Source organism: Diceros bicornis, chromosome 3 (genome assembly GCF_020826845.1).
Source record: "Diceros bicornis minor isolate mBicDic1 chromosome 3, mDicBic1.mat.cur, whole genome shotgun sequence".
Lineage (NCBI taxonomy): Eukaryota > Metazoa > Chordata > Mammalia > Perissodactyla > Rhinocerotidae > Diceros > Diceros bicornis.
In genome coordinates, this window is record NC_080742.1 from 11,289,409 (window position 1) to 11,308,175 (window position 18,767).

The window sequence follows — 18,767 nt, forward strand, 5'->3', positions numbered from 1 at the left end:
TCCATTCATCCAAAAATATTTATTTCCTACTATTGGTTGACCACTGTGCTAATTGATAAGGATACAAAGATATAAAATATTTTCACATACTTTCACTTTTGCCCAAGTCATTGAATGTAAGAGTAAAATTCTGATAGTTCAGTCACAACTGATTAAATATCACAATTAGAATTCTCTACACCTTTCAGTAGACAGTCCTGTCTTCTGACTTTCCTGGGAAGCTAAATGACGACATTAGTACCTTATGTGTATTTAACAGAAACATCATCATTAATTCTTGGATGACTAACAAAATCAGCCAACTCATAAGCCAGAACAAAGATTAAAGTACAAAACTAGTAAGATCTCTTAGGAAATCTTTACATATATAAAGTTTACGCTTCTACTAAAACAGATATAATTAAAGAATTTTTATCTGTTCTTCAGATGTTTCCATGATAAAATTGACATTAAAAAATCAGTATCTTTTGGGGCCGGCCCAGTGGCATAGTTGTTGAGTTCTTGGGTTCGGACCCTGGGCGCAGACCTACGCATCGCTTGTCGAGCCATGCTGTGGCAGGCATCCCACATATAAAAAAAAAAAGTAGAGGAAGATGGGCACGGATGTTGGCCCGGGGCCAGTCTTCCTCAGCAAAAACAGGAGGATTGGCAACAGATGTTAGATCAGGGCTAATCTTCCTCAAAGAAAAAAAAATCAGTGTCTTTAAATAACACCTACTCTTGGTTAGTACAGATACAATATATATACACACACAAATATTATACACGTAAACTATGCCAAAATATGACAAGAAGTTGTCATCTAAAATCAAGGTCTTCAAGCACGTGGCATTGTTTGAATATTGAGAATATCGCTTTTCAAATTGTCAAAAGGTAAGCAAATGAAATCACTGAAATCAAGTCCTAAAATTAGGAAATGGAGCACATGTATGGTCTGAAATAGCAAGTGCCCAAACTTTTCAGATAGAATCTTTCTTGGTGGATTATTTAAACTCTCACAAATATCCTTCCATATATCTTACTGTATTTTAAAAGGAGATCATTTTATAATTAGTTCAGAATACTCAGGTAAACTCAAATTGTCATGAAATGCTTGGGAGCAGATGATGAGTGCCATTTTAGAACTGAGTAATATGTATCTCTTGTGCTTGTAATTACTGATGCAACTAAAAGTGTAAATTTGGCTCTGATGACCATAAAGCAAGACTCTTCTTCAGTGGTCAATATGTGGTGTCTAACATTTGTCACCAGTAGGAGGAAGAATTAAGGGAAGGGAGGAATCAAGAATGATGATTGGGTTTCTAGCTTGGGTAGGGTTTCTGGCTTGGGTAATTGTGTTTTGTAGATGCTATTGACTGAGATAGGGCTTGTTGGAGGGAATGGATTTGGAGACTGGGAGAAGGGGAAAGGATGGGTTCAACTTTAGATGATGAACTTGCTGTGCAGGCAAGAACTTTGTGTACATGGTTCCTGTAAGCAGCTGAACATATTTGGCTGGAGCTTAGGAGATCCAAGTCTATAGAAATAAACTTGGGTGTCCTCAGGACATAGAGGGGACTACCTTTGTGGTTTCAATTGCCCTCAAAAAGTTTTTATGAGCCAGCACTGATGGCCTAGCAGTTCAAGTTCAGTGCCCTCCACTTTGGCAGCCTTGGATTCAGTTCCCAGGTGCAGAACCATACCACTAGTCTGTCAGTAGCCATGCTGTGGTGGTGGCTCGCATAGATGAACCAGAAGAATTTACAACTATACACATCTATATACTGGGGCTTTGTTGCGGGGGGAGGAAGAAAAAAAGAGGAAGATTGGCAACAGATGTTAGCTTAGGGCAAATCTTCCCCTGAGGGGGAAAAAAAAAGAATCTACATTAAAAAAAAAAAGTTTTTGGGCCGGCCCCATGGCTTAGTGGTTAAGTGCTGGCACTCTGCTACTGGCGGCCGGGTTCAGATCCCGGGTGCGCACCGACGCACCACTTCTCCGGCCATGCTGAGGCTGCGTCCCACATACAGCAACTAGAAGGACATGCAACTATGACGTACAATTATCTACTGGGGCTTTGGGGGAAAAAAAGAGGAGGATTGGCAACAGATGTTAGCTCAGAGCTGGTCTTCCTCAGCAAAAAGAGGAGGATTAGCATGGATGTTAGCTCAGGGCTGATCTTCCTCACAAAAAATAAATAAATAAATAAATTGATAACATTAAAAAAAAAAGTTTTTGTAAGTTATCCAATTTGGTATAAATGAAAATGTGAGTATTTAGGGAGAGCAACAAATAATTCTACTTAATCCTACTTCCAGTTTATAAAAACAAGAAGCAGAAATATGAGGGTTTTCATCTGCTCAAATGACTCTTTTCATTGCCAATTTTCTAGACTAGATAATTCCTGTTACCTGAACTGTTTAACACAATTTCCCACACTTTTTTCTGCTCATGTCTCTTTGGTATCCCAGGCCCTTCTCTGTGTATTTTCTTTCAGTTGCCAGTCAAATGTACCTCATTTTAGAGACAATTAAGTCTGATACAATGCAATTAAAATCATAAGAATAGTATGTACATAGGTCTTATCACACTGTGCTACACTTCATATTTCTGCTTACATTTGCCTCCTCCAACATTTATATTATCTCCTCCCCTCTCAGTCACCATCTCTTATGCATCTTTTTGTCTGGTCCATGTCATATGCATCGTTTTGTCTGAGCAATGACTAGAATGAAGTTAGGGGAGAATAAGCAGCGTGAATCTTCATGTTAACATACAGTCTAGTGTATGCTATGCTGTATGTCATATGCTCTTTTGAACACTGACTCTGTTAAATAGCTCCCATGTGCTTTGAATGTCTCTTGCACTATATATTCATCACTAGTATTTGAGAATAGGTCTCATCTTCTAGCTAAGTTATATAATAAGCACTAGTCTTTGTCTTCCTCACAGTGTCAATCACACAAAGACAAACAATATTTGTCTAATTAATACACTTTAGTCCTTCAATTTAAATGGTATCTCACAATGCACTATAGTAATAAAAATGTTGAGGATATTTAAGTTCTGCTTTAAGGAGCAATTATGAGAAAAAGATTTGCTAAAGATTTCTTTATAGCAAGCACCTCTCCTAAAATATTATTTGGCTTAAAAAATGTCACTTGTGTACCTTTCAAGAATATAGTTATTTTGTAAGGGGAAGTACACTTGTATTAAATGTCAACCTTTGGCCTAAAAGAGGCAGTGGAATTCTAGTGGTACACATTTTAAAGGTTTTTATTTTCAACTCAGAGTCCGTGATGCTTCATGAAATCAAGGATTTTTTTTTTTGCTGAGGAAGACTGGCCCTGGGCTGACATCTGTGCCCATCTTCCTCCACTTTATATGGAATACCGCCACAGCATGGCCTGACAAGCCGTGCATTGGTGCACACCCGGGATTCAAACCCGGGTCGCCAGCAGTGGAGTGCACACACTTAAACGCTAAGCCATGGGGCTGGCCCCTCTAGTAGTACACATTTATTCTCCTGTTTCTCAGCAGGATCTAGGTAGGTTTCCAGTTAGAACAAAGATCAGCTATTAGAAGCAACTTTATCCAACACTTTGACTGGTCATATTTACTGCTCATAAACTCATTCATGGGTTCTACTTTGTAAACTTTTTTTCATGTTAAATAGCAAACATTTAGAGTTTCACTCCTGGGTTGTTGCAGTCAAGAGCCAAGGCTGCTTTTGTCACTTCAGAGCCCATTTCCAGCTCACACTTCAACTTTCCCTTGCACCTGGAAATAAAGGTCATTTTCTGTTTTTCCACTTAAGAGTAAAAATGCATTTACTTACTATAATGACTCGGTTATAGTTGGTACTAACAAAACATTTCATGTCTATACATTTTGCAGTAGTGTTGTTTTATATTTGGGAAAACGGCAAGGCTCAGGCTGTGGTTAAATCAAAATCTGAGAAAACCACCTGATAGGTGGCATTTCATTTTTGTGGTCTAGACCTTTACTTCCATATCATACATCATCACATCTTCCCCTCTATAAACGTTACATGCTTCTTTGAGATTTCCTAGGCGATTTTAGATTTACAAACTTATGAGCATAAAAAGGGAAAACGACCCAGATCTGTTGGTCAAATAAAAAAGTTTTCCTTTCAAAATAATCTTAATGTCTGCACTGGAAACTTCATACAAATTTCTCTATAGACTAGGCTGAATAACATCATTGTTGTGAAAATATAGGCGGCCAAGAATTGCACGAGGAACCAAGAGATCTCAATTGCCCGTGAGTTCTGCCATGGACTCACAAAGTAGACGATTTTGATGAAGTCCCTGATTCTCCTCAGTTATGCAAGTGAATTGATTTAAGCTCTCATAGTTATTGTCGGACATACAAGTCCTCTGAAAATACCTGGTGTACTTTATTGCTTATATTTCCATAATTATACTTTTAAAGTGTTTTTTTAAAAATACCTGTGAAGACTAACAACTATATAGTTTCAGTCGCTCAACTAGTTTTGCTGCCTTTAAACGTATCCCGGTAGTCTCAGCTCTTATTCCTTTTCATCAAAATTCTTTCTGATATTCAACATCAGGCTGTACCTCACACTACTTTTAATTTTAGAAGCCGGCATTCCTTGTAATTCTATTTCTCCCTTATGTATTAATAATTCTACTTCTCCCTTAGGTATTAACATAATTGGATATTAGAATCCCTTCTTCAGTTACTTAACAAAGCCGTGGCTTCTCCAGATGTCTTACTTTACCCCTCTAGGCTTACATATTATAATTTTCTTTAAGAATGCTAAAGGTCATCTAATCTTTGTTATAAACATAACATTTTCTTGAGAAAATTATGCCAGTATTTTAAAGATGCTTTAGAAAGGAAAAGGACTCAGCACTTACTCTTACATGTTTCAATAAAATCCAAAGTCCCTTGCTTCATGCCCTGTGTTTTGCCTGTGGCATTTTAAAGCATTTTAAATGGTCTGCTAGCCAGAGTTTATAACAGTAAACCAAATACATTCACCCAGCTGTGTCACAGGCAGTGTTTATGTTAAAATATATGCAGCAAGCCCTAGTTCATATTGATATGTAGGAAACACATACACACACATTTATATTTATTTAAAACAAATAAGGGGAAGCACCTTTGTGTTAAAAGAATGTTCTCTGAGAAGAATTCTTAGTCACCTATAATGTATCCTTGAATGAAACTTCAACAGAGTATTTCCACATTGTAAGGATTCTTGGTTAGTGATTAAATAATGACATCCACAAGTCAAACTAGAGGTATTTTAATTAGATATTTTAACACATAAATTCCCTGTTAGCCAGATTTATTTATTTATTCCAAATGGCCAAATTAGTCTGCAATATACCACAATTATTTATATCACATATGACTAACAGTTAAAATTTTAAAAAACCTATTGCCACACAGACCCATACTTTCTTGCTGTGTTATGCCCAGGGGGTTTGCTTTCACACATGCCACATCTCTATCATGCGTTTACATAATGCAGTAGGCACTATGGAAGTCATATTAAAGAAACAAGCCAAAAAAAAAAAAAAACTTCATTGAAAACAACATATTTTATTATAAAAGTGTGCTTTATTATAAGGAAAATTTAAATATAACCAACAATACTGAAAGTACTGTAATTGGCGTGTACAGCCTTGGTCAGAGTTCTTTATTACACAGGCATCTGTCTGCTATCCCATGAAGAGGTAACAATCAGCTTAGGCAACAAAACAGGTAACTTGAAAAAGTGAATCAAGCTAAGAACACAGAATGATGAACCAGGAATTCGGGGTTCGATGTGTTTTTTCTTGTTTAACAGACATGGCTTTCAAAATAAAATCTGAAATAGAAAACAAGTCATCCTCATGTAGTAAGTTCTCTTCCTACCAGAAAGTTTGCAAAGTTGTTAGACTGTATTCTAAAATGTGGCTGAAGTTATACTTTACATACTTTAACTTCTTATATATACAGTCTCTGATTAACATATTTTAACCACGTTTTCATTACACAAGTAAGACCATAAACATTCTCTAATAAGACCACACCAGCCACACAATAATTTTACCCATGTATATTATTTCTTTGAAATGTTTCCCAAAATGAAACTGCTCACTTAAAAGTGAACTGGTTAGAATTAATCTCTGTCGACACTGGGATCATGTAGGCCTAGAAGTCATGTAAGGGTATACTGCTTTGGCTGAATAGAATTAAATTCACCTTATGTAGCAGAATAATAAGCACAGCAGTTATGAAAATCAATGAAAATCTATTCAGTTTGAGTTCCTTCTGCACTTTTACCTGTGAGTCTATATTAAAGCAAATGGCAAGGCCTAATGGTATATGTGGAATGGGCAGAAATCCCTTTTATCTTTATATATGGTTTTGCTTATAAAAAATTATTTCTACCACCTTGGAGGAAAACATGGGAGCAGATGTCTGCAAAGGATTGTCTTATGTACGCCTAAGTGAAGAACAAAGAAATATCCTGTGGGCATGTGGATAAGGACCCAAAATATTTTTGGTATAGGAGGGTTTTTTTTTTTCTTTTATAGCATATATAAGATCTTAGGCTTTTAGAAGACAAGTTTAAATAGCTTTTTAAAAAAGCTTTGTGACATTACATGTCAAAATAATTTTTAAAGCCAAAGAATACAGAGAATTGCAAAATGAAAAAAGGAAGCAGAGAAAGAGTCTTTATAAGGAAAATGTGTTAATGACCTCTCACCTAAAAAAAACTCTTCCCTATTATCATAATGACTAAATTGCCTGTCCTTAAAACCACTGGAATATGTAGGTGACTGACATATGCCAAAGAAGTCAAAATGTACTTTATTGCAAAAATATAAAAGGTTTTCAAATTGCATATGATGTTTTGTACCATTTCACCAAGAGGCCAAGGCCAGCACATAACTTATCAAGCCAGAAAATCTTTAAAACAAAAATGATTAAAATTCTACTTACTCTATGTAACGAGTTGTGAAAAGAATACAAGGTCATGCTGCATGGCATGATTCACTGCCAGGTCCCCTCTTACATGGGCATATCACTAACACAGCAGTCTCAGTAAGTCAAAATGAACACATACCACCTATGATAACATCCTCGTATTATCTTCTTAAACACAGATACTTTCAATATATTACAACCATTTGAGTAAGCCTGTCAGTCAAATCATAATTTTGTGGAGTAGAAAGTCATTTTATCAGTTTGTCAATATTTTTATGATCTACTCTTTAGAAAGTGATGTTAAAGCCTACTATTAAATCACTACTCTGTTTACAGACACGTTGTAATTATAAAAAAAGGAAAAAACCTGAAGTCACAGAAAACGCTTGGCATCTACACAAACACATTCCCAGTGGGCTAACCACTACTGCGTGATTCGTCACTACAGGTCTCCTTGCTCCACACTTCTTCATGCAGTGGGTTCCACAATATCCATGTTTGTTCCAAACAGGGCCACTAACTGCTCTTCATAGGTGGCGATGTTCCTCTTCATAATTTCCATGCAAGGTCCCAAAAGCCTTTCAAATGCCTGCACATCCATGGCTGAGGACGGGGGAGAATAAGACAAATAAATAACCTTCTCTGCAAATCTGCAGAATTTCTAAGTCATTTATGACACCCAGTTTGCATATATGTCAACAACGCAATGGTATTTTTATTTTTTATTTATTTTGTGAGGAAGATCAGTCCTGAGCTAACATCCATGCCAATCCTCCTCTTTTTTTGCTGATGAAGACCAACTCTGAGCTAACATCTATTGCTAATCCTCCTCCTTTTTTTTTTTTTTCCCCAAAGCCCCAGTAGATAGTTGTATGTCATAGTTGCACATCCTTCTAGTTGCTGTATGTGGGACGTGGCCTCAGCATGGCTGCAGAAGCAGTGTGGTGGTGCGCGCCCAGGCTCCCAACCCGGGCCGCCAGTAGCGGAGTAGCAGAGTGCGAGCACTTAACTGCTAAGCCACGGGGCCGGCCGAGCAATGGTATTTTTCGATAAATATTATAACATACAAGAAAAAGGCATAAAGGTAAAAACGTTCCACTTCAAAAAGGAAGCAGCCAGGGGCCCGCAGCAATCTGATGTGCACTGCAAGGCTGGCCGGAGATTCCTGATCCGCGCTGGGAAGAGAATGAGTGACTACCATTCCTTGGAGTTTAAAAAATTACATTAGTTTTGATGTCACCACCTTAGTAACAGACACTCCTCACAGGCAGCAAGACAGTGTTTCATCCTGTTTTCCCTCCCCAGGGCTTACAATGCCATGTTGTGAAGACCCAACGTGACCTGTATAGTTTTTACTCTTTTATACCGCTGTCTCATCAATTCAAAATAGCAGCCAAAATTATGCTTTTGTCCACTTCTATAAATTCATGCTATATGTCACCTTGCTTGCCTGTCTCATGCATTTTTTAAAGTGACTTTATAATATACACATGGATGATATGTTCACACTCTCTACCACAGAAATACAAATTAAAACACTTTTTTTTTTGCCCTTCAAATTTGCAAAGTAAGGGCCGGCCTGGTGGCTTAGCGGTTAAATGCTTGCACTCTGCTGCTGGCGGCCCGGGTTGGGATCCTGGGCGCACACCGACACACCGCTTCTCCGGCCATGCTGAGGCCGCGTCCCACATACAGCAACTAGAAGGATGTGCAACTATGACATACAACTATCGACTGGGGCTTTGGGGGAAAAAAAAAAAAAAAGGAGGAGGATTGGCAATAGATGTTAGCTCAGAGCCCGTCTTCCTCAGCAAAAAGAGGAGGATTAGCACGGATGTTAGCAGGGATGTTAGCTCAGGGCTGATCTTTCTTACAAAAAAATTAAAAAAAAAAAAAAAAAATTTGCAAAGTAAAAAGGCAATGTGTACAAGAATTGAGTGCATGGACATTCTTGCACTGCTGGTGGCATGTAAACTGTTACAAATACAAGTGATCTGGCAATATATATCAAAAGCCATAAAAAGAAAACCCACTTCTGAAACCATTTCTAAGGAAAAATCCTATACATGGAAAAGTAGTCTATGCACATACACAGAGACACAGACACACATACACACACACACACGAAAGCTCCTCCCCCACCAAAAAGGGAGCCCAAACCTTCAAAATATTTACCAGTGGGGAATGATTAATAACTTGTAATATGTATAGTTATCTAATAGAATATTACAATTTGATGTAATAAAATGAGAAAAGCCTCTGCTATAATGAATGAAAAAAGCAGTTTACAAAATTATTGAAAACAGAAAATTCATGCTAATAAAAAAAGATAAGAAATTATAATAGGATGTGGAAGTCACTGGATGGTGGTGTTATGGGTGACTCTTAGTTTTTCCTACCTTTTCTGTATTTCTCAAGTTTTCTTTAATGTGAATATAATAATTTATTCTAGAAAGAATCTAACAAATTTTTTCTCACATCACCTCTACTCTTACTGTCTAATATCTCCACTCAGGGAAATTACCCGTCAGTTTCTAATTGTCTTCTCTTTCATCCAAGTATAACAGTTGATTAATATTATACTTACTTAAAACCTTTTAAAAAGTGACTTCTCTAAGAAGTTAATTCTGAGGATACTTGCAAATCTTAAGAACGCTGAAGCTAAGTTTATTCTACGGAACTGTGGGTGAAGAGCACAGAGTGGCTAATTACCGGTGAATCAATTTTCTTAAAGAAAATGTCATGTATACTGACACCTCCTGAATTACATTTCTCATTAATATATATAGATATCTTCCAGCTGAAGATGGCATTTCTGTCAGGCTTATGTGGCATAAGAGAGTAATAAACAGCTGAACAACAAAGAAAATTTTATTGTGCTTTGACAAACCGGAACCTTTGTTTCCCAGGACTAGGATGAATGAGTATTCCCACAGACATTCCAACTCTCCCTGCAGAGCTTAATGTACTTTATGAAAATATTGTTTGAGCCTTCTTTTTGAGGAACACAGTGCAGGTTGTTTTTTTGAAAGATTAGATATAAAACTTGGTACTCAGAATTCTTATTTTAACTACTAAAGTAAGATGTTATTTCATGCCTATAAAAAAAGAACACAATATATATGTATGTAAACATTTTTAAAGAAAAACAATGGCTTCCACAAATTGATTTTATAATGCAATGAATCCTAATCTTGTTATCTTTTGTGGGGACCATAAAACTCGTGAACCCAATAACATAATCCGTACAACACGGATGCGTCAAGTGCAGACATGACAGTTTCAAGCAGGGGAAGCATGCCCACTGTTGCGAGCCCTACCTAAACATTTGACAGTCCCGATGGCGTGTGCGGAAGCTGCTCGGGGTTTGTTAGTCACCAGAGCAAGCTCTCCAAAGTACTGTCCGCGGGAACACCGAGCAATTTCCACCGCACCGTTCTCTTCCGTTTCTACTTTTCCCTGGCGAGGTAATTGAAAGCATGAACGTTTACTCAGCTTATGAAAACTAAAAGTTAACCTCAGTCTAAACATCAAAAAGAAAATCTGTTATGTTCCTTTTAATATTCTGTGTATTTTTAGGACTTGCGATGCTTACCTTCCTTTTCATAGTAATTTTCACTTCTCCAGATTCTACAATGAAAAAAGAATCAGCCAAATCTCCCTATCAGAATAAAACAAAAACAGGGTGAAAATGCAGATGTAGGTGACAGCACTCCTGTTGCCTCTCATAGCTCTGAAATCATTCTGACCCCAATGTACAGATGATTTGCCTGAAAAGTGAGGCCCCGTAGGAACAAACTGTCTTTCTCAACTGAGAGGTTACGATCGACAATTATAGTAATGATTTCATTTGTAAAATTATTTGAAATAAAATACTCTCTACCATAGCATTTCTTCTAAAACTAGCCAAGAAAATATGGCAAATAACATGGGGCTAAGAATTTCATCCCAACTTCAGCCTGCCCATCTTCTGTGCCCATCTTCCTCTATTTTGTATGTGGGTTGCCGCCACAGCATGGCTTGATGAGCTGTGTAGGTCTGCGTCCAGGATCTGAACTCGCAAACCCAGGTTGCCAAAGCAGAGCACACTGAACCTAAACCCTATGCCACCGGCCCAGCCCCAGACCCATTTTTTTTGATGAAGAAGATCTGCCCTGAGCTAACGTCTGTTGCCATCTTCCTCTTTTTGCTTGAGGAAGATTCTCCCTGAGCTAATTTCTGTGCCAATCTTCCTCTGTTTTATATGTGGGTCGTTGCCACAGCATGGCTGCCAACAAGTGGTGTAGGTCCACGACCGGGAACTGAACCCGGGCCGCTGAAGTGGAACGTGTTGAACTTAACCACTCGGCCACAGGGCTGGCCCCTGGTTTTGTTTTTGGATGAACGCTGCCTTGATTTCCAATGATATCTTCTGAATTAAAGAGTATAATATGAAAGATAACAAATACTGACTTTTCTGAGCCTCTCAAAGTGGTTCTGGAGAAACTTAGGTATTTCACAACTCTTTAGGACAATTCAAGAAATACAGTATCAGATTACATCACAAAAAGTTGAGTCTAGATTGATATAATACAGTGCAGACACGTATGTTTATAAATGCTTAAAAGACAATTAATACCTCAAAATATCTTTAATAAACCCTACATATAGTATACATATCTCCTTTCCCTTATCTTTATATCAGGTTTTTATAACAGCTTCATGTTCAAGTTTCAAGCGTTTTGAATCGTGACAGGTCTATCGACTGCTGTGTAATTTTGTTTGTTTTTAAAACATACTCTAAACTCTGGATCGAGGTCTGAGGACTGTGCCTGTGTCCACTCCCTGCTGGGCACAGGTGCTACAGTGATGCAAGGTGCACTGGGGAAACCAGGGGAACAGTGCATGGGCCCTCTCTCTACTATTTTTGCCACTTCCTGTGAATCTATAATTATTTCAAAATAGAAAGATAAAAAAAAATCATTCCAAAAGTGCTCTACACTTTGTCATTTATCAATTTATATAGTAGAGCCTTAACCTTGTTCTCTAATTTGACTCCACTTCTTCTCAAGCTCTGAGTGCGCTAACCCATGTGCGTGTGGGGGTGTGTGTGTGGGGGGGTGTAGAGAGAGACAGATTGACTTGTTTATTTGCCTTCTAAAACAATTATTCTTTCCTCAGTCTCACAGACCTTGAATATTGTTTCACAGAGATCAAAAGAGACAATATTTTAGATGAAGAGTACAATACAGTATAATGTTGTGGTACCAAAAGTACAGAATCTAGTAAAAATCTGTTAAATCATTTGCTCAACACTTCAGAAATGTAACTAGGAAACAAACAAGGTGCTATCATCTGCATGCTCTGTCTGTGAACTTCAACTGTCTTCATAAATCCTAATTCTTGGTAGCCCTACTCTAACCAAGGCATGTAACACTACTGGTTCCAACCAGGATCCTAGAAGAGGAGTAAAGATTCAATAGCATGTTGGCCCCATTTAGTGCCTGGAGGCCAAGACAGTGTATGTGCAGTGTGTTCCCTTCTCGGTTAATTTATCAAGGAGCAGCCTCAGGAGGTTTCATCATGAATGGATGATGCAAAACTCTACGGTATCTTCCAACGCACCTTCCGAGCCCTCACAAATCTCATGGAACACTCACCTCTTTTTTCCTCTTTAAATGACATCTTATTCTTTATATACGCGAATTTCATGTCATGTCCAAATGTAGAATTATGCAGAAAGCCATTTGATGATTTAATACATATTCACCAGGAGTTAATTACGTAAATAAAAATATTCAAATAGCTTAATAGCTGTAAATTAAACGATTTGTAACAGCTCATTTGGCAGAAGTAATATTCATTTAATCCATCACTACATACTAATTACAGACACACATAAAAACATTGTCAAGATTTACCACGAATAAGAACCTTTTGGAATGTAACTCGAAACTGAATTACATAAAAAGCGTTATACCTGAGCAATGATTTGTTCCCCATCGTTGTAGACTTTGGTGCCTATCACATCTACCACTTTCAGGCGTTCAGAAACCTACAAAGAAAAAAAGACAATAGTAAATAGAAACAGACTAATTGGGCAATCTTATCTATTTCAGAGGTTAAAAACTGGTAGCCGATAGGCCCCCAGTCTACTGAAGTCCCTTCCTGGCTTGGTTTTCTTCTTTATGTTACTTGCCTGGCTCTGAAGGCATTTGGATTTCCAACCCCCGATCTATTTTTATTTAAGGAGATATGCTGCTAGAGCAGATCAGCTGCCTAATATGTGTCTGTAACCTGGCCAAAATTTCTACCAGGCCTAAACTGACAATCCCACAGAGAGATCTTTCAGTAGATGAGTTGGTATGAACCCCAAGGTTTCTGGCCATGATGGTGGAAGGATGGCATTGCCATCCACTACGAAGAGGAAGCGGGGAGGAGTAGATTCGGGATGTGCGAGGCTGGAGGCATCTATTAGACATCCAAGAGGCAATGTTAAATATGCAGTTGGATGAATGAGTCTGGCATTCAAGGGAGGGGCCTTGCCTGGTTATGTCAATTTTAGGAGGCATCAGCACAGAGACAGTATTTAAAGCCAGGGGATTTGACAAATTCATCAAGTGAATAAGTGTAGCCTGAAAAAAAAACGAAGACCCTGGAATGCCAATTTGAAGAGGAAAGGAGAGGAGGAATAAATAGTAAAGACGAATGAGAAAGAGAGGCTGGTGAGGACATTTGGTACTTAGATAACCTCTCCCTGTAAAGGTATAACTAGTGGCTACTGCCTGCATCTACACGATTATTTCATGCCTGCTTTTAAAAGACCACATATAAATTTGCTATAGACACTGGTGCCATTATAGGTAGTAAAAGATATACTGAGTTATACAAACACCATAATTTAATCTTTTCAAATGAAAATATGGATAGATTTTTATTCAAAGAAAATTTCTATAGAACTAAATATTCCTAACAAAACAGAAGCTTTTAAAGCAAAATAGAATAAAAGCATAAACATACACTTACCTCTAAAGATTTAAGGAATGGCAGGGACTCGATAAAGCTTTCATACATTTTTCTCTTTTTGGCATTATTTTTTACAATTATTCTCCTGAAGGTTACTCTGTCCTAAAGGCAGAATGTCAAATACAAAGATAGTTAAAAGGTTGATTTTATGGGGAAAAAAGTCTGAAGAGAGAGTTTCATTTTATTCCCTATACGGAACAAACAATAATTAAAGATTTAGAAATAAAAGATTAACATTCTTATACTTTCAATTCAACTCATTTCAGATTTTTATTTCTTTAAGCAGAAAATATAAAATATTATCTTCATTTTTTTAAAGGAAGCATCAGTTTACTTTTATTCAGAACAGAGATCTGACCAACATTTGGCTACACCCACAAGGTGGCGCTGTCGCACCACTTAAAAAGATACTAGCCCCTAGTTCTTTTTTCCCCCAGCTTTTTTGAAATATAATTGATCTATAATATTGCATAAGTTTAAAGTGTATAACATGTTGATTTGACACACTTATATAGTGTGAAATGATTACCCCAGTAGGGTCAGTTAATACATCTATCACGTCATTTAATTACTATTTCTTTTTTATGGTGAGAACATGTAAGATTTATTCTCTTAGCACCTTTCGGTATGTAATACAATATTGTTAACTGTAATCACCGTGCTGTACATTAGATCCCCAGAACTTATTCATCTTACAACTGGAAGTTTGTGCCCTTTGACTTCTCCCCATTTCCCCCACCCCCAGCCAACCACATTCCAATCCGTTTCCATGAGTTTGGGCGAGCACTGAGTTCTTGTACTGTGGATGACAGCCCTAGAGTGTTGCAAAATCAATTTGGTGGGACATGACAGTACTTTTATAAAAAATAAAGTAGAACAGAAAATCTTAGAGTGTATCTCTTGCAGTAAAGTGTTGTCTTCAATATTTATTTCAGTTATACACAAAGACACACATGCCCTGGTTGTGATGTTTCCACGTGTTTCTTAATGAGAGTTGGAGTAAAAAAAATACATGGAAAACACTCTTAGAAATGTTTTTAATCATAAAGCAATTATAATGTATGAGATCTTGAAAAATATTTACTCTAGGTTCTTTGTCACATCCACATTACATTAGTTTTCTTTTTTAAAAATGTGAAGGCACAGAGAAACTACAACTTTCTTGAGTAGGGTCTAATTCCAGTTGTTTATCATGCTCAGAGTTTTAAAATGTTCCTATGTTTATACTACTTAACCTTAAAGATACAGAACTTAATTAAGGAACCAGGGAAATTTATAAACATAGCTCAAAAAATGTTTTTCCTACAAATTTTATTTTGAAAAACTTCCTACAAAACATTTAGTTCTTAATTAAAAGCCCCCAGAATTATGTTAGTTTGGCATACACTGATAAACAATTATGTAATTTCAATATAAAATAAAATTAATTGGGATATGTTATTTAATTAATAAATTACTGTGCCTACATATTAAGGCTGAATTTAAATAAACTGGTACAACTAAGAAAAATGCCAGTGTGGATGTAAGTCTCTAGGAAATTAAACATTCTGATCTCCAATTTAGTTTACTACAATTTTATAAGGTTGGTAATTTGGACTTGTGTTCTTAATTTTTTAAAAAAGAGGAAATTTTACAATATAATTAGTAAAAATACTGAAATAATTTCCAAGCCTGGCTCTGCATCAGAATCACCTATAATGTTAAAAAAAGAAAAAGGTTTCTGAGATCCTAGACTTCAATGACTCAGAGTCTCTGTATGTAGGGCTCAATAATCTATATGTCACAAAAGCTCCCCAAGTGATTCTGATACATAATCAGATTTGAAAACCAGCTGCGACACCATTTTATGCACAGAGTTTATTGCAAAACAGAGAAAACTAGAAATAGTTTAGTGATTTAGAAATTAACCACAATGAGAGAGAGAGAGAGATACTAGGAGCACAGAAGAAAATAAAATAAAATGAGAAAAAAAGAAGAAATTAACCATAATGAGCTGTATGTCTCAGGAAGAACTGCCTATTAATGGTGCACCTCTTCACACCCACTGTGACATATAAATAAAGTCCAGAAAGTCCCATTTCAAATGTCTTCATCCTAGTCATTTCAATAATCACCTCTCTGAATCATCAGCCTGGTCATGTAGATCAGTTAACCCTCTAAGGTTAACAGTGACCAAGTAGTATTTACAAAGTTAGACTGTATGTACTACAGTGGACTCTTCTCTTGGGATCTGCTTATCTTTACACCTGCACTTATATGGCAGAGCACCAATCCGTTGACCTTAAAAGAAAAATTTCTTTTCTAAGCGACTTCCCCTGAAAAGGGGCTAGTTAGGTGAGTTGCTCTTAAAAAGCAGATTTGAAGTATTAACTGATTATGTTAATTATTCTAATTTCTTAAAAAAGCTATTGCACATACGCATATACCCCAAAGTGATCATCACAAACTGCCCACTTTATCATAAAGTTTAATAACATGTATAGATTAGTAAAAATCTCCAAAAATGCTTAATCCTTCTTGAGAGCTTAAGTGCACACCAGGTAATGCTGGGCCTTTATACCTAGTTAAGGTTTCTACCAGGACTGAAAACTATCGGTATTCAAAAGGGGCCCCCTGCAAAATATGTGATCTTGTACTGAGCACGTGCTAGGAGGCGGATTCCTTACCGAGGGGCGTTCTGACCCTGGCTGGCGACACCACTGGGAGCAGTAAAGTTTTAAATGACACCTTCCTTAACGAAACAGGTCATGGCCGACTCAGGAGTTAGCTGCTGCTCTGCGGACAGGCATGCACGTCTATGGACCAAGTCTGCTCTGGTTTGGAGTTTTTACCTTGCTGGCTTTGGATTTTCAAATCTTTGATAGTCCTTAAAACATTTCAGATGAGGAGTTCCCTTCCACCTGAAACAATTCCAATTTTTCTTCTGCAATCTTAAAAAGTAACTCGGGGCGGACCTGGTGGCGCAAGTGGTTAAGTGCGCGTGCTCTGCTGCGGTGGCCCGGGGTCCGCAGGTTCAGATCCCGCCAGTGCACCGATGCACCGCTTGTTAAGCCATGCTGTGGCAGCGTCCCATATACCGTAGAGGAAGATGGCCACGTATGTTAGCTCAGGGCCAGTCTTCCTCAAGAAAAAAGGGGAGGATTGGCATCAGATGTTAGCTCAGGGCTAATCCTCCTCCCCCAAAAAAAAAAGTAACTCATCCCACTTTTAATAAGTAAACAGTCGCTGCCTGGTTCTAATAAGAAGAAATGTACAGCATATCTTGCTTCTCTGATGAAGAGATATTTTTACCAGCTGAATCCACTTCAGTCAGCTGCTGAGTCATGACAGAAGAATGTGTAACTTCTGTAGCGCTATAGTCTTTGGAAATGAGATTGTTAACACACTGCAAACGATCTCATCCTCTCCTCCTTCCACAAAAGGATTTGAGAAACAACCTAATAAATGTATGACAAAACTATGGGGCGGGGGCCCTGTTTTCAACAATTTAAAGAGAAAATACAAGTATTGCAAACATCCTGCTAGGTTGGTGCTGCTTAAAGGGTGTTCTGAGCACATGCAGCACCGGGGTCTCCTGGGAGCGTAGGAGAAATGCAGAGTCACAGGCCTCCCCCCGGACCCGCTGAATCAGAATCTGCATCTCAGCTAGATTTCCCAGTGGATCCGTAAGCACAGCGGAGTCTAAGCAGCAGCGTCACCTTCAAGAGTCTTCCAGAATCAGCTTCACCAGCGCCTGCTACTCTGCATCCTGGTATCACCTACAAGACTAAGTCTTGTAGAAATACAACAGTAAGAAAAATATTTTCAAAGCTCAGGTCCCACCCCCAGAGATTCTGATTAAATCTGTCCTAGGCAAGAGGATTGTTTGTTAAACACCCCCAAGTAATTCTGCTGTGCATCACGCTCCTGCCTTGACTGGGGAAAAGAACACGAAGATGGAACCCAGCACAGTCTCAGTGCCCAACAGTTCAGCATCCAGGAGTTGCTTAATAACTTCCCCGATGATCGATGATCCCAAATAAATCTACTTATGAGAACTAAAACACTGCATCCACCTGGCTTTCGTCATAACTCTTTCTACAAATAACATTCAGGGCACATAAATACTTCACTCACCAAGCCCCACAGAGCACCAGGGGAGGTGGCAGTGATCGTGGCCGCTCTGGGTGTGTTGTACATTAAGGCCAGCTCACCGAAACTCCCACGATTATCGTAGTTACCGACACACCTTCCAACACCATCGCATTTTACATAAATATCAAATGTTCCTCTGTTGGGACACATGAAAAATAAGAGAGAAAAGTAATTCAAGTAAAATATCATTATAGTAAAGCTTTATTTCAGAGAAGAGGCCTGTGCCATAAAATCTCATTTCCAGCCTCCCTTTCCCCCCTGATGACAGTAAGTAATAAAGGGGCATCAATATGCGCCAGAGTCACCATCTGTTCCTGACGAGCATGTATAAACTAGGGTAGGGACCACACATGTGCCCGCTGGGAAGATGAGACTAAACAATAACAACTGAAGGGAGTAAAGGATAAAAACGTAACTAAGACTGCAACCAAACAGTATATGCATAGACACCATCTGAAGCAATGTGTATCAAACTGCCGCCTGTAGTTACCTCCGAGCGTAAGAATAGTGAAGGATTCCAGGGACATTCACACGTAATTAAAGAGTTTTTGTTTCTAAAATGAACATGCATTACTTTTGTGATCAGAAGAAAGTAACTATTTTTTAAAAGAATACAGCTATAACAATTTGGTCACCACTACTCTACAGTACTTACGAGGGGCCTTTATAATCTAAAGGAG

General features: G+C 38.0%; 1 protein-coding gene across 2 annotated transcripts in view; it reads right to left on the reverse strand.

The window, feature by feature from the left end:
* Window positions 1–6,259: 6,259 nt before the first annotated feature.
* The window catches only part of PRKAR2B (protein kinase cAMP-dependent type II regulatory subunit beta), a 108,602-nt gene continuing 96,094 nt past the window's right edge, over window positions 6,260–18,767 (reverse strand). The window contains exons 6-11 of one of the 2 annotated variants that reach the window (XM_058523382.1): window positions 18,070–18,223; window positions 13,954–14,055; window positions 12,908–12,982; window positions 10,544–10,609; window positions 10,269–10,407; window positions 6,260–7,551 (exon numbers count right to left, since the gene is read on the reverse strand). In XM_058523382.1, the coding sequence (XP_058379365.1) occupies window positions 7,418–7,551; window positions 10,269–10,407; window positions 10,544–10,609; window positions 12,908–12,982; window positions 13,954–14,055; window positions 18,070–18,223 (670 nt within the window). In that variant the 3' untranslated portion in view covers window positions 6,260–7,417. The remainder of the gene's footprint in view (window positions 7,552–10,268; window positions 10,408–10,543; window positions 10,610–12,907; window positions 12,983–13,953; window positions 14,056–18,069; window positions 18,224–18,767) is intronic. The other variant, XM_058523387.1, reaches the window with a different exon arrangement.